General features: G+C 48.4%; 1 protein-coding gene across 4 annotated transcripts in view; it reads right to left on the minus strand.

The window, feature by feature from the left end:
• Positions 1-20,554, minus strand: part of GREB1 (growth regulating estrogen receptor binding 1) — a 78,980-nt gene extending 58,426 nt beyond the window's left edge. For 3 of the 4 annotated variants that reach the window (XM_064494727.1, XM_064494726.1, XM_064494728.1), the window contains exons 1-4: positions 17,319-17,393; positions 9,616-9,796; positions 4,662-4,781; positions 2,862-3,038 (exon numbers count right to left, since the gene is read on the minus strand). In XM_064494727.1, the coding sequence (XP_064350797.1) occupies positions 2,862-3,038; positions 4,662-4,781; positions 9,616-9,796; positions 17,319-17,333 (493 nt within the window). In that variant the 5' untranslated portion in view covers positions 17,334-17,393. Of the gene's footprint in view, positions 1-2,861; positions 3,039-4,661; positions 4,782-9,615; positions 9,797-17,318; positions 17,394-19,975 lie in introns of those variants that run through there. The other variant, XM_031466586.2, reaches the window with a different exon arrangement.
• Positions 20,555-21,251: the final 697 nt, after the last annotated feature.

Genomic DNA, 21,251 nt, shown 5'->3' on the forward strand with positions numbered 1-21,251 from the left:
GCTCTCGCCATTCCTCCAGTGCCAAGCTCCTTCATGCGGGAGATTCCTTCTGCCTCAGATGCCCTTCAACCCCCAGGGTATGAGCACCAGGGCCAGACATCTGGGTTTAAATTCAGGACCTGCCACTTAGTAGCTGGGTGACCCTGAGCAAGTCAGTTAACCTCTCTGTGCCTGTTTCTTCATATATAAATGCTAGGTAACAACGTACCCACCTCCCTGGGTTATTTTAACTGCAATGGTTTCCAGCACGATACGTGCTCAGTAACGTAGCTGCTGTTAGGCTCATTTGCTGCTGCTGCTCCTCTCCAAGGGACAAAATTCCATTCATTTTTCAGGGTCCAACTCCATCATTGCGTCCTCTGAGACAGTCTCCCATCACTGGGAGTCAGGACATCCTTCAGGGTCTTTGCAGCACCTGAAGCCCTCGGCTGGAGCCTGCTGCACAGGGACTTAGCAGAAACTCGATTTCTGTGGTTGCGGATACAGGCCTCCAAGCTGAGTCCTGGCTGGCCTGTGTCCTCCCAAAGGCACTGAGCTCCCAGGAAGGACAAGGTCCCACTTGGCTTTGGGGCCCCAGGCTGAACTTAGAGTCCACCTTCAGTTTGGAGTTATACGTTCCGTAAGGGCTTAGTTATCCGCCTGCTGGATGAACAAAGGACTCATTCACTCCCATCTCAGAAACGAACATTCTAGCTGGACGTTTTCTTCTCCTGTGTCTTAGCTAACAGCCAATTTTGATGAATTACCGTCAGAAAACTGAAACACACACCCTAGGTTTTAATCTTTCTGCTTTCTCAGACAAAAATCCCTCCACTGATTCAAAGTCACTAAAATGACACTCCCTTCATTATAAATTATGGGGGCGTTGGGGCCTAAAGCTGCCGTTTCCTCCAAGATACTCCACAGCCTCCATTTTATAAGGTCACTAAAATGCGCAGAGCCCTGGCCCCCAGAGGGCGGCGGGGCCACCGTGCCCTGTACAGCCATCAGGGTTAATTGCAGGAAATCTAAACAGTGTTAAGTGTGCAGGCCAAGAGCATAAAGTTATTTTAAAAGAAGAAAGCATTGGTTATTACCAGCCGGCCCTTGTTACCCACCTCTGCTGGCTTTTTGGCAAGCAATTAACAAAGACCCCACTTCCTCTATGCTCCCCGCCTGAGGGGCTGAAGCTGTTCCGGGGCTGGTGGTGAATGAACTGAAAGATCCTTGTCTCCACATTTCAAGACACAGAGCCTTCTTGATTTATTACCCTCGCAATTCCTTTACAGTCACAAAGGGGAGGAATTCGGGCAAACCCCCGGCCACCGCCAGATCAAACACTAACCCACTCACCAGGCCGTCTTCCCAGCACACCCAGCACATTTCGTCCTGAGCGGCCTTGATAAGCAAATTAAACGTGAAAGAGAATGACTCCCTGAGCTTTCCTGGTAGAGTGAATTTTCTGGATTTTTCTGGTTTTCAAATACTAGTTACAATCAGCCCATGGACCTGCCTTAAGAAAGAATTGGCCAAAACTCTTTCTCCCCCTGGTCACTGTCCCAGAGCCATATCTGCCCCTCTAGTCAGCATTCTCCTGCGTGTTTCAGAGTTTACACCATCGTGTCCCCCCGGCCCTCACGGCCGGAACCGTTTCTCTTTCTTCTCTGGGTCAGTCCCCCTCTTCCCTTCACACAGAGCCTCCGACATAAAACGTCCTCAAAAATATCCACTAAAGTGCAGGTCCCTACCCAGCTTTGGGGGCTGTATCACGCATAAAAGCGAGGTTTAAATGTTTGTACACATGGAAAGTACAGAAGAAATAAGGTGGGGGAGGGGTGGTTCAACCTAGAAGTTTTTCTCATAAACTCTCATAATCAAACTTGCTTCTGCCATGAAGATTATTCCTGACGCTATGTCTGAAGTAGACAGGTCATTACCCACCCTTTCTGCTAGCCCAGCTCTCCTGAGAAGACGACACCAGGCCAGGTGAGGGGCCACATGGAAAGCACCTGCCCACTCTGCAGATGAGGACACTATGGCCCGGGGTCAGACACAGGACGGGAGCCAGCTCTCTGGGTTCTCAGCCCAAACTTCACATCTCCCGTGATTTTGCTCCACAAATGGGGTGCACACCGAGCACAGGGCCAGGTGCAGAGTAAAAGCTCGATAACCGTCTGAACAAACGGGAGCCAGGCTTGGTAAGGCTTGGCCTAGACTCTGCGCAGAAGCTGGGGCCTCCGCGTGGGCCAGCGGTGCTTCAAAAGATCAAGGCCATGGCTTCCCGACGCTGACCTTGACCAGACGCAGGACCGGGGGTGTGATGGTTAACAGGTACAGCCTAGAGCCAGGAAGACCTGAGTTTGAATCTTGGACCTGTTTTTTTACACCTGCACCCCTGGGCAAGTTCATTAGCAGGTCCAAGCCCACCCGTAAAGGTAGGATAAGAATGATCAGAGTGAGAGGTGAGAGGTGAAGTGAAGGAGAGAACGGTGGAGGGGCCTGGGCCATCACTCAGGACTTGACTGTCCCAGAAGCAGGGACACATGCTCAGACTTACTCTCCTCCTGCTTCGCGTCTGCTGGCCTCCGAGAGTGTCGAGGACAGGGTTTGGACCCTGTTCCTGACCCAGGTGGGGACTTAGGAAAGTGATGACTACAGGTACAAAAAAATTAGTACTAACTGATGAGCTTTCTAAGGAAGGTAGTCACATTTTTAAAATAACTCTCATTTGTGTTCCATTCCACAAAAAAATGAATAAGCGGGGCTGTGTGACAGGCGGATGTAGAGCCCCAAAGGCAGCCTGTCCCCCAAGGCAACCAATGGCCCTCCTTGTCCCCACCCCTAACAGGCCCAGAACTGTAGAGAGCACAGGAAGGACTTACCGAGAAGGGCGTTGTGCCCGTTGTCATCCGGCAAGAACCTCTTGTCGACGGCACACACCAGGAGATGGTCTGGCAGGCTGGGGGACTTGGCCCCCACGAGGAGGAAGCCCGCAGGGACGTCGATGGGCTCGTTGGAGATGGAGACAAGACGCAGGTCCCTTCCTGCCTGGCAGAACCCTAGGAGGGACACACAGGGCTCAAGTGCTGCCCAGCCAGCAGCCGCCACAGGACCCAGCTCCCCTCAGGCTGAGGGGTGAGAGTGTCCGGATCTCCCCCTTACCTCTGGACGCGGTTGAGTGAGAAGTAAATTATAAATTATTTAAGATTTATTCTGAGAGGTAAAATTATCATAACCATTGCCATTCAGAACCCTTCACCACATGCTGTTTTTAGGACTACCGGTGTCGCCATAGAATATCCACTACCAGACACGCGGGGTAAAAATGGAGACAAATGATGGTGAATTAGAATGTATACAAGATAAACCATAGGAAATGGTGAGTAATCTGATGTCTTTTACACCCTGTATTTTACGTGTGCGAGGCACAGGCACGTGTCACGAGTACAGACAGAGGACCTGGTAACACCGGTGGCCTTGGAAGAGACTCATTAGCATAGGGAAGCTTTCGCTCTGGACTCTTGCACTTTTTGTATTTTAGGGCTTTTAAATGTATTTCTTATTTAAAAATTAAGTGTCCAACAAATGGACTTACTCACGCAACAAAAACAGACTCACAGGCATAGAAAACAAACTGACGGTTACCAGGTTAAAAGAGGTAGGGTGGAGGGATAAATCGGGAGTTCAAGATCTGCAGATACACACTACTATGTATAAAACAGATCAATGACAAGGACCTCCTGTGCAGCACAGGGAATCATATCCACTATCTCGTAATAGCCTATAATGAAAAAGAATATGAAAAGGAACATATATATATGTATAACTGAGTTACTATGCTGCACACCAGAAATTAGCACAACACTGTAAATTGACTATACTGCAATTGAAAAAAAATTAAGTGTCCGAAATTAAGTGTCTGGGAAAAAGGGAAGAAGAGGGAAACAGCTGAGGTTTCCTTGGATGGGTCCTTTCTGGGACCTGAAGGCCCACTCGGCCCGATCCGCTGTGCCTTCCCATCTTTAATTACCTACAGGGATGAGGACGATGGACCCTGATGATCCCAGGGCCTTCCCTGCAAAACTCTTAGGCACTTTAGGAAGAATCTCCTCCTGTCTGTCTGCTTTACCATTCACAATGCACTGGCTCTGAGTTCTCCCATCTGGCCCTGGGCCAAGGCAGGACAAGGGAACCCTGCAGGGCAGGAGGCTGTGCCCACTGCGTGCCGCGCTCGGTCGGATAAAGCCGGCAAGGCTCTCATTTGATCACCCAGGGGGGAGTGTTCCTGCCCCCGATATGAAGTCATGGAAATGGAAGCTTGGAGATAATGTAGACCCGCTTTTTCAGCAGCAAAGGACCAACAGACTTGAACAGTTACTCCTGCTCATCAGTTCTGAGATAATACATGGTGCAAGCCCCACTGAGTTGGGACGTTCTAGTTTTCAAACAGTCAATGCAGAAAAATAAACTTTGGATCTGAATCCATTTGTAACATTGAGGGTGTCCAAGGAGGGACTGGGGACTGCTGGCCTGACAGAGCCCCACGCGCGATGTAGCCAACGCTGCAGGGACCGATGGGCATGCCTGGCCACGACCTGCTGGAGGTGCGGGCCCAGGTCACACCTCCAGGGCACAAGACGGGTGAGGGGTCCCCGTGGAACACAGCCCAGCTGGCATCTCACCATCTGTGATGCAGCATCCTTCGGGCGGGGGGTGCATCTGGTAGAGAGTCGGGGGACAGTTCTGCTCCGATCCCCCTTCTCCCTCCTCTTCCTCTTCCTCATTGTCCACTCGGCTACCACCTGGCGGGGAGGGGAGCAATGAGAAAGGCGGAAGTATGCAGGCAGCAAGTCTCGGCTAGTTAGTGATTAACCAGTCCTCACAAACACACTGTGAGCCGGGCATCATCACCCTTCTTTTCCCCCAGGATGAAAGCGGAGGCTCACTCCAGCTGGACATCTTTCCCAAGGTCACAGACTCCGGCTCCAAGCCTGGCCTTGGGACTTCAAATCCAGGTCCACTTCCCTTCCCATCCACCACCACTGCACACGTCCACACAAGCAGCAGGGTCCAGTCCTCATACAGTTGTTGACAAGAGCATCAAGTTTGTACACAATAGGCACTCCAAGAATATCTTTGTGGGAGGTACCACAGTGTCGCATGTGGCCCATTTTACAGGTAAGGAAACTGAGGTTCAGAGACACCCAGTGATTGGCCCACAGCCCTTCAACAAACTGCTAAGCAGCACAGCCGGCATGTTCCCAGTCATGTATGAATTCCGAGCTGCTGTTCTTGCCACTAACTGCATAACAGAACACAAAATACAGTGTGAACTGTCTATACACAGAAAAAGAGAGGGGTTCAACTCTACACCATGATTTTTCCCCAAGGGGAAAATGGATGGTATCCATTACTAGAAATACAAACACACCCGAATTTGTCACACTCAGAAAAAGAGCCATTCCAGAACAGGGCCAGGCCCTCCCATGTGACTTTATGACTTTCAGAAACTTTTTTTAAGTGAAATAGTATTTTAGGAGTAATGAGAAATGTGGAATCGGCCAGGAGAGCCAGGAATTGACCATGGAAATCTCACCGCTCCGTCTCAGCAGTGAAAGAGCTTGCCTTCCTCATGGGCTTCAGGCCCTCGAGAGTGGGGCCCCTGCGCCTCATCATCTCTGTGATTGAGGCACCTGGCGGTACCACACCCCGAGATGGTGCTCGGAAAAATACCGCCCAACCTGTGCGAGCACAGTTATACCTTATTCACCCAGTGCTGCTAGAGAAAGAGGGCCCCACAGCAATGAGTTTTCAAGGCTATTGAGTACAGGGGAGTCCTTCCGACTTCTTTTAACACTTTGGGTAGAAATCTTTCTCAACGTGTCTATCTTTAGATGCCAGTTAATAAACAGCATCTTCATGTAATAGGACCGCCTGGAGCATCCTTCACTGCGCTAGGCCAGGAGACAGTTGCTTCCTCCTGTTTTGTTTCTCTGTCTCCTTCTTTAGGGCTGGTCTCCTTGCTGCCATTTCTTCTACTCTCATCTTCCCGGACTCTCACACCCTCCATCCAACCAGTGGGTTAAGGGATTTTAGGTTAATGATGAAATCCTGTGCAGCAGGAAGAGCTCAGCTCTGGGAACTTGCGTTTTAGTACTTGGGTCTGTTGTTGTCTGTGTGGCCACGGGAAAGCTACTCAACCTCTCTGTGCATCAGATCCTGCATCTTTAAAATGAGAGGGCTATATAAGGTCACTCTGAGCTGTGACAGTCTATGTCGGGAGGCATGGCCCTCAGAGTTGCACAGAATATTCCCAAGGTGATTTAATCGGTACAGGGTACTAGGAACAGAACCTTGCTGTGGCCACCATTTTAAAAGTGCTGGTGGGCCAAGACAAAGCAGACACTGAACACTTCAGGCCAGCCCAGGCCCGTGACCTTGGGAAGGTCACAGCTGGAAGTGAGCAAGAATCCCTAGTGTCGCCATCGCTCTGGGACTAGAGGACACCGAGGTGGCAGGGAGACTGTAAAAAGATTACCCAGGAAGAGCACAAAGGGGGTTGAAGCGATGAACTCCAGAGCCTCCTTCAGGCGCTTCCTTCCTGCCCTTAACTGCAGGCACGGGGTGGTTTTAGCAGAAGGTATGGAGTCACACCCAGACCCCAGGCACAGGCTCAGGTCCCCACCGGGGGCTCAAACTGTCCTTTAGCTCCTAGGGAGTGGGTGGCTTAGAAGGCTCAGAGGCTAAATCAAGATTAGTCTGTGAGCCAGGGACTGACCTTCAGGGGCTCGGAGGGGCTGGCAAAGCACAGAGAATTAGAATGAAAAGGGGAGAGAGAAAGCCCTGAGGGCTCACAGGGGAATGTCAGCACATTATTCTGTTAAACCAAAGCGAATAGGAATTCAGACTCTCAGAATGAATGAAAGAGGAGGGTCTTAAGGCTCCAGAAGTCAAAGAAAGGGCTCGAAATCCAGTTGCTAAGAAAGCAGGATTAAAGGTCAAAGGTCTGCATCAGACATTCCAGGGCCTTAGATGGAATCAGTCAGCCAGCACCAAGCATGAGACTTTTCCTCTCAGACTAAACCAGCCTGTTTACCAAGGTCTCCCGGCAGGATGAGAGCGTTCATATGGCTTTAGAAAAAAACAACTGCATTGGAAGCTGAGGCCCTTAAAACTAAACCACAGGAATTGAGAGATTCACTCCATGGACTATGAGGGAACTTGTTTTGACATTTAGAGTGAATTTTGTTTTCTTTCCATGAGAAGAATGTATGACACTCTGGGTGGGATTACAGGAATTTATCTGCATCCTGTTTAATTAATAAATACTTATCTGTAAATGCTGGGGTTGTGTTTGTTTTGTTTGGTTGACCTCCCTTTAAAACAATAACATAATACGTACAAGGTTTTTCCCCTAGAAGGAGAGGGTAAAGCCCCTAACTCTGAGAACAAAGTAATAAGGCCCCACTGAATCACCCTTGCAAATACGGGAAATGTTAACAGATCAAGGGATGTTTGGCATCCCAGCACCCTGGTCATAAAAGTCATTCCTAATGTTATCGGCTGAGGAAGGACAGCAATAAGATAAGAGACCCTGACAGAGACACAGGCAGACAAAACAAGCCCTCTGCGCCCGGCTTTACGATGCCGAAACCAGGGCTCAAGTCGAGCGCTCGGCTGATGGTGACATTCAGCAAATCAACCTCTCTCCTCTTTTCCTCCTCCACCCTCCTCCCTCCACTAGAGACACAAAATTGCAGGGGATTTCTCTATTCTGTTTGCCAGACAAATGGGAACATCATAGAGAGGGCCTGCCCTGGTTTTCATACCAACACGAGGGCTGAACAAGCCCCCTGACAGCTGGCCAGGAGACTTCCGCACTCATCACTGGAGGCACGGGCAGCACCAGCCTCCAAGCCATCCCTGGAAAGCTCCATGTGCCCTGCCGGCGGATGAGGGCATCAGCATTGGCGTCCGGAGAAGTCAGAATGTTCGGATGCAGCCTCCGGTTTAGAGGCCAGGGAAGGTCGTCTATGTAGAGCTTAGACGGGAGGAAAAGCTGATTGGGAACCTCCCAGGGCTTTCTCCCCGCCTCTCCCCTAGGGAACATCCTTAAACTTCAAACCCATTTTCCATCTTCCCAAATCACAGGATTGAGTCACTCTGGCTGGTGCAGATAAAAGCCCTTCGTAGATTTTAAAGTGCCATTCAAAGGTACTAAATTACTTATTCTTATCACCACTGTTAGTTCATCATTAGCAAAAAGTCCTTCGATAGTGTACGAAGTTAAGGATGACCATTTAATACATATTTCACAGAAGTCTATCAGCTAGCCAAAAACAGTCTATAAAATATCCCCCAGTTATTTCTCAAACTCCCCCAATGTCAGAGTAATTCTTCCTATGCCAGAAAAGATTGGTACCTCCGATGTGAATACCAGAGAATTCCTGGTTTTCCTAATTTGTGCTTTTGACCACATTCTTGTTTCTCTCAGACCCAGATCCAGTTCTTTTAGATCCTTAACTGTTGCTGCTTACAAGGCTAATTTTGTAAGGACAGTTTAAAGATAGACACAAGGAATGCCTCCCCACTAGAATAAGGAACTATCACATATCACACACGTACCTCTGTGCTTCGTTTTCCTTTAAGTGCAGCCATCCCCAGCCCACCATCCCCACACCCACCCCACACACACACATTCACATATCACAGCCACCCCGATACAGGACCTGACATGCGGTATGCTTTATTAATTAGCTAATTTTATTTTAAACCACAGCCCTCTTTCCCTTCAAAAGTTAAGTGAAGTCTGCAGGTAACTTCAAGTGAGAGACAAACTGACAAAAAGAACTTCCTTAGCAATAACTCTCATACTTTGGATTGCTACTTTTGACATGAAAATACATGACTGAAAAAAACACAAGCTAAAGATTGAAAAAACACAATCAGCTTTTTCTCTGGATAAGTAAGTAAACCCTAAAGTTGTCCCCGCACCTGAAGATATTTACTTCTGGCACATGTTAAATTCATCAGGGTTTGCTCTTGGTTTTTAAATTTCCAGAGGGCTCTTGTAACTTCTATCACAATGAAAAGCTACCTGTACGACTTTGCAAAGATATGGCCACGAATCACAAAGAGAAAAAAATATAACTGAGGGTCAAAAGCATGTTAAAATGTCTTATTCATCCATCAAGTGAGACCATCAAACGTTTTAATAAGAGTATAAGTGGGGGGAGGTTATAATTCAGTGGTAGAGCACGTGCTTAGTTAGCATGCATGAGGTCCTGGGTTCCATCCTCAGTACCTCCATTAAAATAAATAGATTAAATAAAAACCTAATTACCTCCCCCGGCCAAACAAAAACAAAAAACAAAACCAACAAGAGTATAAGTAACAACCAATTTAGAACAGTCTAACACAGCCCTCTTTCTTTCTCTGATTAATTCAGTGGATAATTTTATTCCTTGCAACATTATGGCTGAAACTTTTTTCAGTTTTAGCCAAGAAGGAATGCATGTGCAACTTTCTAAGAGTTCTGTCCTGCTAGACTCAACAGTTTCTACACGGAGCAGAAGAGGAAAGAGTTTCCATTGCTAACATTACTGCACAGTCTTTTCGTTTAAAGGCTTCTCCTACCTTCCAGAGCAGAGAGCTGCTGCTCCGCTTCCAGGTACAACTGGGAGAAGACGGGCCTGGGCACCAGGCTGTTGGAGCGCAGGGAGGCCTCGATGGAGTTGTGCAAGACCTCTTCAAACCGCGTCGTCTTCAGCTGTCCAGCGTAAGAGTTCCCCATCTCCAGAAGAGAAGAAGGAGCCTTCTGTTTAAAACGACATTTCAGTTTCGGTTAAGAAGTGCGACCCCGAGCATGAAGCCCCCAGGTAGAAAGTAGCCCTGCTGCCAGGAGGGGAGGGCCGTGTGTCCCCAGCTCAGCCCAGAGAAGGAGCGGGCGGCTCTCAGCTGCAGCTACTGCCGGGCAATTACAGGAAGTTATATAAGTAACAGCTTTCTCTGATTCAGCACTCAGAGCGGAGTCAGCACCTCTAAGGATGCTTCACTCAAAATTGGCCCTTCATCATCCGCAGGTTACACACACACACACACACACACACACACCAGCTTTTCCCTTCAAGGTGATCCTGCTTTTGAGACCCCAGACCAACGATGCTTTCTTTTCCTTGACCCGCAGAAGAAGAGCCCTGCACCACTTTATGTGTGTGACAAGGCAACGATCCGTGACAACCAGTCCCCAGACTTCAGGATACAGGACTCGGCCTCCCCTCACCTTCTCAGTAGGAAGGCTGGCAGATTTCCCAACACCGCCTTTTCTGCTAAAAGGCCAATTATGAACCTTTCCCCGTTAAAGTCTGTTTTAGTTTATTCTGTTTCCTTTGTACAAGTAATGCAGAATTACTTCTGGAAATCTGGACATTGCAGAAGAGGGTGGAAAAACAGGAGGAGAATCACTATGTCCACCACCTGAGATAACCACTGTGATTTTTTTTTTTTGGTGGTAGCTTAAGATTTAATTCACATACCATCCCATTCACCCACTTAAAGGGTACAATTCAATGATTTCTTTTAGCAAATTCACAGTGCGGTGCAACCATTGCACAGTTGATTTTAGAACATTTTCATCACCCAAAAAGGAACCTTGTACCCTTCAGCCATCAGCCCTCAAGACCCGAGTCTTCCAGTCGCTGCTAACTGACTTTATGTCCCTAGACACATAATGATGGAATCATACAGCATGTGCTCTTTTGTGATGGCTGCCTTCCGTCAGCACCACGTTTCCACGGTTCTTCTGTGCTGAGCACGTGTCAGTACTTCCCATGATACTTTGATGTATTCTTTCCAGACTCTTCTGAACTTGGGGACAGAAGGGAGATGGGAGACTGCACCCACCTGGTTATAATCACTTTATGATACAATTTTTGATTCTGCTCTTTTCACTTGACAAAAACATTTGACCCAATCTTCTCCCAAATGCTGTCAGAACCATTTCAATGGCTGCATCACAATCTGTCGAGTGAAAATTCAGATACTTGCTGAGACAGACAGTTAAATCTCTATACTTAGTCCTTCCCAATAACTGGCATTTAAATTTATATTCCTTCCTAATGTTTTCTGTTTATTTTCTATTTCATTTAGTTTTTTGTTTTATTTCCCTCTTTCTTCATTACTGTCTCACCAGCTGTGAGACTGACTTCACATGCCAGGCACCGCCTCACACATCACTTTGATTTCAGACGCACGTAAGAAAGTCCCCTCGTCCTTGTCCTGGAGGTGGTGTGGCAATTTCAAGATGGGACCGCTGGTGCCCTAAGGAACTCTGGTTTCCCTCCTGAAGGGAATACGGGCTGGTGTCATCCCGCTGATTTTCTGCCTCTTTTGTAAGGAAGGCCCAGCCTTCCTCCTTCCAACTAGAAGTAAATGGAAACCATTAAACACTTCCTGCTTGTGGCAGTAATTCCTGACCACAGGGCCCCCTTGGTCAGCCCCGGCTTACAGCCTGGGGAAATGAGCTCTTGGGAGGATTGCTTCAGGAATTAGCCCCAACAAAAAGAAAGAGCTCCTGAAAGGGAGAGGTCAGCGGCTGGAGCCACCTAACAGCCTCAGCCTGAGTCAGAGGAGGCTCCAGGACCCGCTCGTCTGCCTTTTTTCTTGACCTGCTGCCTACTTCAGTACGCAAAAGAGGGATTCCCAGCCACATCTGGGGACCCTTGCATGAGTTTCAATCCAGGGTGGTCCATGTAAAGCTGCCGCCAATTAATAACATCACAGATGCCTCCGATTTCTATAGATCTTTGAAGAGCTTAGCGCACTCAGAAAGAAGCTTGAAGCCCAGCTCCTTTCACGTGGGGCCCCTGCAGAATCATGCTTGATGACTGGATGAAAAAAAAAAATGCTTGCTCAGGGCATCCAGACCCTCCTTCCCAAGGTCCTGTTCAGCTCACCCGGCAGCTGACTGGCACCCTGAGCCCACAGGACTCCACCAGTTAAGGGAGATCAATGCCTGAGGCCAACAGAGTGATAAAGAGGAAGAAAGAAAATGAACAGCTTCTAGCTCCCGTGTGCCAGGCACACTCCCTTGCTTAACACACTTAGCAGCCATGTAGGATATCATCATGAAGATGGAGAAGTCAAGTACTGGACAGGATAAGTAACCTGAAAGAATTCTTGTTGAAAGAATTGGGAGTTGTGGGGAGGAAGGAAGGGGAGGGGAGGGAAAGAGAAAAGGGGGGAGGGAAAGAGAAAAGGAAGGAGGGCGGGAGAAACACAAAAGGGACAACGGCACAGAAGAGTGTTCACACTCAAAAAAAGGAAATATGATTTTACAACCCTAAGCAAACATCCAAGCTTTAATAAGCAAATAGTGAGAGAGAAAACTACCTCCCTCTCGATCTAATGATGCATTTGAAATCATAAGGAAATGCTGGAAACTGAGGATGGGGCAGGAGTGCTGAGAACCATGGGAAAATGTTGTGGCCCTTTTTGTTAGTTCTGCTGGACCACAAGCCGGCGTTGTGGGAACTTCCGACCTGCACACGGCAGTACTCCTTCCTGCAGACAAGACCACTCGCCCGCCAGGTGAAGAGGATTTGGGATCAGAGGGCAGAGCAGGCTGAGATCCAGGCCCGGCAGGGGCTCCTTGCCGTGTTAGGATCCCACAGCTGTCAGATGCAGATCTAAAGAATTGGAGAGAGGAGAGCCTAACTCAGGGTCAAACACAAAAGCCTGACCCTTCCGAATGCCTAGTGGAGCCAAGGCAACATGTGTGACAGGCCTCCCAGGGCTGGGCTTTGACCACGCGGGCCCGGTGCACTGCCTCTCTGCTCAACTCCCACTGCAGCTCCTCAAGTCTGCACGCTGAGGGGACTCTTTTCACTTCCTAACACCTCCTTCCCTTCTGCCTGCAATGGTCAAACCACAGCCTTCACCTTCATGCACAAGAGCCTGGTGTCGTAGATGGGAGAGAGCATGTGTGACTCACAGGGCCTTGGCATTCTCATCTGTAAAGTGGGCACTTTGAAGGCCAGACTGCTCATGATGGAAAGTAAGAGACAGAGTGTGTCAAGGTGCCTAGCATAGCACCTGGTGGTCAGTGTATGATCAATAATTTCTAGCTAAATCAGAACATTCATGTGAAAAGATAAGAATTTCAGATCATGTATGACAAAAAAGTGCTATGTTCCCTAAATGTTACAACGTAAGGTAGGGGCAGGGGGTGCTGGGGGAGTTAGTGAGAACCTGGGGAGTCAAAAGAAGCTGGTACTCAAAGTGGGGTGAAAAGAAAGCACAGGATATTTTGGGCCAAAAATTGGGAATAGCATTTGAGAAAGAAATGAGAGGGTACAAAGGCATGACAGCTCCACGGATACACACGTGCTCTAGAGAAGAAAACAAGTTCATTTGATGAGTAGTGAAGATGGTGTAAAAATGAAACTGAGGGTACAAATTAGTCACTGTTTAGTAGACAACAGCCCTGAAGCTTCAGAGCTAGGGATTTGTGGTGATAAAGGTGATGTTTTAAGCAGGCCAGTCGGACAGAAATGTTTGGAATAAAATTGGGGGAAAAACTTGGAGGCAAGAGGCCAGGTGGACACTTTCAATTGGCCTGTTTCTAAGAGTGAAGCACAAAAAGTTGCTTGGAAACCAGTCGGATGGCTGGTGAGCTTCAAAGAAGATAATCAGATGTGAGTCTGTTCCCACAAATCAACCTCAAATATAGCTCCATGTCAGCTCAAATTCCAGAATTAGTACTTAACTTCCACAGGCCCATCTAACCTTACAAATGCCTATGAACTTGACCAGACAAAGACTGACCCCAGGTGAGTCTGCAGACCAAGATGGGCTATCTCAGCATGCTCGTGATGGCTGAGACACCTAGCCCAAGCCATTCTCTTCCCTTGGCGCCCATAAATCAAGCTGTTTCATTTGGAGGAGTTGTCAAGAAAGAGAAGTAATCTCTAGGTCGAGTTGAAGTTCAATGAGACTAAATGCGGGACAGAAACTTCAAGGAAGATCATGGAAAATTACCAGTGCGGACAAAGGAAGGAAAGTAGGCTTCCGGGGAAACAGGACAGATGGAGTACACACATTATCTCTGCTCCCTCCAAAACCATGCTAAGATGACAGGAATATATAGGTATAAACAAAGACATGGAGGGGAGAGAAACCAACAGCAGACAAGATATGCCAACAAAACTTAGAAGATGCAAAGCAGGAAGTGGTGATACACTTTGAAAGAGTAAGAACTAAAGCCCAGCCCTGCATATATATCCTGAAAAGACAAAAACTCTCATTCAAAAAGATACAAGCACCATAATGTTCATAGCAGCACTATTTATTGCAAAGGCTCAGAGAGGTTTGGAGACCTATCTGATGACACACAGCTAGTGCCCCATCTGAAATTGAAAGCCCATCTCCAAGAATCTCTTCCATGAAAAGTAGTGATAAGAAGTTTAAACTAACAGAATTTAAAATCTCAGACATCCTCAGTTTAAGGATTACAAACCTGTACAGCCATTACCTTCTAGTGTTTTTTCTAGTCATAACAAGACATTTCCTAGTTTTACAGAGAGCTACCAGCATTCCTCTGAACTTCCAGAGGGAAGCACTGGGAAGTCAGCCTCACAAGACTAAAGCACACACACATCCCAAACCAGATGTCCTCCTAGGCTAAACACTCTCGTCAGAACTCTGGGAGCCCATAAAACCCTGAGATTATTCATAGGAGAAGGTTCTACCTGGACTCACAGAACCGCATGACCAACCCTTATTTAAAGTCCCTACCATAGAACTTATACACACAGTACAGCATTATATCCAAAGTGAAAAAAAAAAGAATATAAAAACCTCTGTTTATATCTATTTTATCTAAGCACTATGATTTTTCAGCCTATGTTTCATAATGTAAATTATACACAGTATAGACTGCGGTCCATGTATGCAATCTGTAAATCAATAGACAGATATTTACAAATATATGAGGAGGGACCTGAGTTTGAATGGAAGACAATTTGCTTAGTTTTTATTTTGTGCCAGCAGTATTGTGGCAAAAGTATTATTACCTTCACTTTGCAGATGAAGAGACTGAGTCTGGGATTTAAAAGCATTTTGTGTCTTCACATCTTTGGTATTTTTTTAGCAATAAAAACAAAAAAAGCAAGAACATTTTAAGTAATCATCAAAATAGTCATCATTTATTAGGGCTACTTTACGTGGACAGTTTTCTTGGTTTACGTTCGTCATTTATTTCATTTGCATCCTGGCTGTAAAATGCACCTAGCACGGTTCTCATTTTATACAGTAGGAAACTGAGGCAGATGAGATTAAGTGACTTGTCCAAGGTCTCACATCTGGGACAATTTTAGAATGTCCAATAACGACCCGAAGCAAGTGAATCTTCGCTATCAATGAAGCCAGTGACTTCAGAAAAGGGAGCGTTTTTTTTTAAGTTTGTTGGGTTTTTTTAATTTTAATGGTGTTCACTTGTCCAAAACTCTCAGTTCGAAGAGGCTCGCCTTAGGTTCTTTCTTTATCAAGGAGCTTTATCAAGGGGAGGCTGCCATGGCAAGAAAATACAGGCTCAGTAAATGAAAAGCCCCATTTGAAAAGACACATTTCTAGCCAGAAAAAGCAAACCAAAAGCATTCTAAGAATGCTACCTGAAGACAGGTCTCCTGGAGGGAGGAGAGGGGGAGGCTCACTGCTGCTTCAAGCAGGCAAAACAAACAAACAGTCTGCCGGCGGGTGGGCCAGGGCCTGGACAGTGTCCGCCTCTCCGACAGCCTGACTGACCCTTCCCTAGAGATTAAAGCAGGGATTAAATCAGACTCCAGCCCTTTCAAAGAAAAATATTCTAGCTCTCACCTCTCCTCGAAATGACCTTTTCCCTTTTGCTTTCTTTCTTTCTTTTAAGAACAGACTATCAAAAGTTTTGCCCAAGAGGCAGAAAATCCATTTCACTTACAAGGCTCACCGACACCTCCTGGGGACTCTATGTCCAGCTCCACGCTGGGCCCACAAGGATTTCCCTTTCACTTCGCCTTTTATCAGTCAAGGAACAAGGTCCCTCTGCCTAAACCCAGAGTCCCCATCTGTCAATGACAGTTATTGAGTTTCTGCAACGGCTAGAGCTCACTTCCTAAGATAACACCCTAAGGTAGCTCTGTGCACCCCCAGCTGCTGCACATGGGTCATTTTGTTCAGAAAAGTAAAGCCATCCCCTCCTACTGCTGCTCACCCGTCAGATCCAGCTCTTCCCCATTCCCCACAGGGATCTCGGTTAATTCAGGACCAACCATCATCAACATCCCATTTCCTCCGGACATCCAGAAGCACACCTTGTTGGCTGGGTCCCTCTGTGTGCGGAGACTGAGGCCAGCCATGTGCTGGGGGCAAGCTCTTCAGTCCTCAGTCATGGTGTCCAGTTAGAGCAAGACCAGCAGGACTCTCAGAGAGGGCCTTACAGTCCCTTGGAGTTATAAGGTAATAAACTTCTCAGTAAAGTTACACTTTACCAACTTTATACAATTTTTCAAACTTGAGCTTTGCAAAGTGTTCATATTCTGCCTGCGAGGTGGTAAAAAGCATGTCCTTTTTGGAATAAAACCACCAGGGGCTTAGTTTATGGCTAGCTTATTTCAAGCTGTGTGGCCTTGGGTAAGTTACCTAACCTTTCTGAACCTCCATTTCCTCTTGTAAAATGAGGATAGTATGAGCTACCTTCCAGAGTTGTGATAAGGGCTAAATGAACTAACATACAGAGAGTTGTTGGCATATAGTAGATGTTAGTAAGTTCTAGCTCCTCTCTAAAGTTGGAATTGACTGCTCACAATTCTAATTTTTAGATCTTGACTTAATTTGATTCACTGCACTCCAGGAGCAATAATGAAACTGGCTTCCTTTGGGGGTACATCAGCTGCAGTGTGCCTACCCGGGAAGATGCCATGCCCACCCTTGTCATGCCCTGTCCTCTCCAGACTGGAAGCTCTCTGACAGCAGGAACTATTCTAGTCACCCCTTTATTTCCCATGGTGCCTGGGACACTGCAGGTCCCGGACAAGGACTCCTACGGGAGGCAGAGGGAGATGGAAAGGGACAGGGAGAAGACCTGTTTAAGGTCACAGTGAGGACTGCCAAGAAACAGCCAAGAAATGGAGCTCAGTCCTGCCTGAAAGCCTCACAGGCAGCCTTGGAAGCCCCAGGTGCACCCAGTGAACACATCCGAGGCTTCCATTTCGGCCCCCAGAATGTTCCCAGGATGCTGCTGCTGTCACAGTTCGGGGAAGTGTATTAGCCAGTGCCTCCCTGCCCCGGGTGTCACCTGAACTCACCTGATTGTTTTCCATTCCAAGCAGGGTCAGAAGGGAGCCCTTCCCGCGAGCATCAAAGTACAAGATGTGCGCTTCTGTTCTTTCCTCGGAAACACATCGCTGCCCCCTGGGCCCTGTATGTGCCTGTTCACCCTTCAGTTTCAGCCAATGTCCACAGCTCCCTCTTCCAGCCCCACCCCCAGGACTTTGCTCGCACCTCACTGGGCTCCAGGTTTCTCCCCCTAAAGCCACACAGAGTGTGTCTGTGTCTCCCACCTCCTCGGGGGTTTGACCTTCTGGGTGTAGCAACCAAGCTCACTCATGCCCCACGGAGCCCAGGACAGTTTCTTTGGAGAGCACATCTGACAAAGGGTCAGGCTGCCGAAGACCCTGTGCCCCCGCATCCCTCAAGCCGCCCCAGCTCAAAGAGAAGGCGCAGCTGGGTGCCTTCAAGGTCTCAGACCAAGTTCAGACGGGAGGGTGTGTCCTGAGCCACAAATCGGCAACTCCAGGCCTGTTCTCTCCCTCCTCCATGACAAACGAACTTTCCTCTTCCAGATTCATCGCTTTGCCTTAAAATTAAATGCTTAAATAGTCTAATTGGAAGAAGTGACAGAAAGATTTCACTCCCACTTGGAGCTCAGGGTGAAAGTGAAATATACCAAGTCTGTGATCTGAAGAAACTCCCAGGCAGGTCAGGAGTGCAGGTAAGCAAGGCAGTGTAACCGCTGCCTTCGCAGGGATTTAGGCAAGAGGGCAGCTCCTAAGGATACAGGGAAGGGAGTGAAAGGTCCTCTCAGGTCAGTCTCAGGGCGCCTCCGAGAAGAGCTGAGTCGAGAAGGGTGAGTACAGGTTTCCAGCTGAAAAGAAGAAACTGCATTCGGGCAGAAGGGGGGCGATGCACCCACGTGTGATGGGGGACACAGGTCCTTACAGATACTGGAGCACTGGGGTAGGAGGGCAGCGAGGGCCAGTCTAGACTAAGCCCTGCTAGTGTGGTCAGATTTAACCCTGTAGAGCCTGGCAAGGACCTTAAGCAGCCAGGATCAGACTATAGTGAGAGATTAATTAGGCTTTCTAAGGAGAAATAAAGGAGAATATTGCAATGTACTGCTACTCAATATACTGCACAGAGACTGGCTCTATGTGGAGGCTGAAGGAGGCGGGAGGTGGGGCTTTAGAAAGAGGAGGAAGTCAGTGGTGCCACCATCCCAATGCAGAAGACAGGGGCTGCGGGGGTTCTGAGGAGCCCCTCCAGCATGCCCTTGCTTGCTGTCTGCTACCTCACAAGGAGCCCTCCCTCATGCAGAGCCCCGCGTGGTCTGGGATCCACTTGTCTTTGTCCTCTTTCTCCTCTCAGCCTCGCCTGGAGAGCTGACTGTGGCAAAGAAGAAAGTGGCCGTGCCTGGAGTCAAAGCTGGAGTTCAAGTCCACGAGAGAGAAAACCCGTCTACGGCGCCTGCCCGGCCTCTCTTCCCCTCCCTTTGCTATCTGCCTCCATTCTGAATCACATCCAAAACACACCTGTGATCCTCAGCCTTTCCAATCTGTCCCCTTCTAGAAGACAGCTTTCCCCCAGAATCCCTGCGGACCTCAGAGCCTCCCAGAAGGTAACCAGCATAGCCCCCACCCAGAGTCTGAACAGAACACCCCAAACTCCAGCTCGGATCTGCGTTGCCACTAGTCCCCATCCCTTCCTCCTCCAACGTCCCTACAGCAAAACTGAAGAATCTTTTGGCCAACACACAAGTATGGTGACTTATTTCTGATGAGCCCAAAGTTTTGGAAACAAAGCAAAGGCCTCTGAGGACCTCCAACCTTCCAAGCTCCTTCTGTAATTCCCTGCAGCATGGTGGACCCTCCCGTAAGAGCGATGGGAATGAGGCTCTGCTGGTGGAGGAGGAGTCAGCCCTGAATATATGATATGGCCATAAACACATTCAGACTGCAGGACGCTCTCCTATAAACTCTTTGACGGTCCCCCTGGCAGGAAACAGCATTCTAATGTAGATTTCTCCGATTTTCCTTGGAGGAACTCATAAACTCCACAGGTGTTGGTGAAGGAAGAAAAGCAGAGCTGAGGGCTTGACTTTTGTCTAATCTGCTGGTCTCTCCAATAGGGACTGTCCTGCCCACAGCCACCACCCAGACATCTGTCCACAGAAGGTCAGGTGGCACTTCCTCTGAGACCATCCTTAAGCTCTCTCGAATGGAACCACGGAACAAGCAGCAATGTCCCCACCCCCGGTTGCAGGGAGAACTGAACGGGAGAGAAGCACCTTCAGAATAAAGCCAGGCAAGAATTTCAGGGAAGAAGAAACTATTCAAAAACTTCCCTCCAGAACCCATCAGGCAGGATCCAAAGTGCTGTACATCTCCTTAGTGAATCATTTATAATTAGACTCGCTGCTGCTTTTGTGTCAAACTTGTGCAAAGCTAATTATTTCCTACCCCTTTTTCCAACAGCAAAAATTAGGAAACAAATTCATTAAGTGGATTCACTCAACTTACTGCTCCCCTGGGCTTAAGTGAAAAGGCAAAAAAAAAAAAAAAAAAAAAAGCTCAGCATTATTTTGCTTAATCCAGGCCAATGCCATCTTTATAATAAGCAAAAGAGCCAAGACCAACCTCTCCAACCCCCAAAGCAGGTGCCGCTCCTGAAGTCGAACACACCGTACCTTATGAGAAGCCGGTCATTTCAGGATTTCAGGCAGCCCAGGAATCAACCGGCCAGGAGCAGGCTGAGCCCAGCGGAGGGGGAGCGCTGGCTGAGGCTCCCGCCTCCGGGGCTGTGCCTTTGATCGCACGGGGAGCCCTTAATGCCCCAGAGAACAGTGCCAACTGCTCGGTCGACCTGACACCCTGGCTCCCCAGCCCCTGCCTGGGGAGGCAGAGGCAGCCAAGCCAGCCAGGGGAAAGGTTTCAAAGGCAGTATCTGCTCCCAGGGCTACAACAACAATCAGGGAAAAAAAAAAAAAATCCCAGCAGCAGACTTTCCAAGTTGCGCTCCATCTGCCCCAGGCTCCCACTGGGTCAGATGGCAAATGCCACAGTTTTCCGTCTCCTTCGCACTGAAGTATTTTGCTGGGTCACAGTGCTCTTTATGCAGGTACATACCAGTCTGTCAGTCTAACCACCGGCAGTTAAACCGAGCCTTTTCAAACATGCGAGTTTTGTACTTGGCACGGAACCACGTCCTCTTGCGCAGAAAACAAAGGGTCAGGGAAGAGCACGGGCTTCGCCACGGGGACCGGGCAGCCCGGTGTGTCACCGGAGGGCAGAGCGCACAGGTGGCGCTGACCCGGGGAAGCACGTGCCCCTTCAAATAAACGCCTCCGTGAATAGCAAGGAACACACCCCAGCAAGGAGCACTCCCCCGAGAGTTGCAGAGGCTCGTTCTTAACCTTCTTGTATGTAAGTCATCAAACTTGTCCAGAGCTTCCGACATATCCTGTTGCAAGTAACGCTTGGAAATCCAGGAATCCTGCTCAAATCCTGATTGAAAAAGGAAAGAAAAGAAATAATGGGAGGCCCCTTCATGTGTGCTAAGTCCCTTTCACTTTGATTTTTATCTTCTTTCCGGGGTCTTTTATTTGCCTGCCAAGATGACTTGGATAGGACCCAGGGGGGTTCCACGTCACCTACCTTTTGTGACAAAGGCCAAAGAGCTAGATCATTCTTGTTGGCGTAATAGTCAGCAAAGATTCTTCTTGTTTCAAGGCCCAGTCCCCAAAATGCACCAAGCACTACAGGGTGGGAGAGCCCTGCGTTCTGGACCTGTTCCTTCCCCTGCTGAGCCCCAGCTCCCTGGCAAGGACCAGTGGAGACCCCACGGGTCCCCACACCTTCACAGATGGGCAGGGTGGCGCCCCCTGGTGGCTCTGCTTGAGCAAGGCTCTGGGAGTCAAAGTAAAGCCTGGCACTGTGGCTTCACTCATGTGGGCTGTGGGGAGC

This window comes from Camelus dromedarius, chromosome 15 (assembly GCF_036321535.1).
Source record: "Camelus dromedarius isolate mCamDro1 chromosome 15, mCamDro1.pat, whole genome shotgun sequence".
In the NCBI taxonomy this organism is placed as follows: domain Eukaryota; kingdom Metazoa; phylum Chordata; class Mammalia; order Artiodactyla; family Camelidae; genus Camelus; species Camelus dromedarius.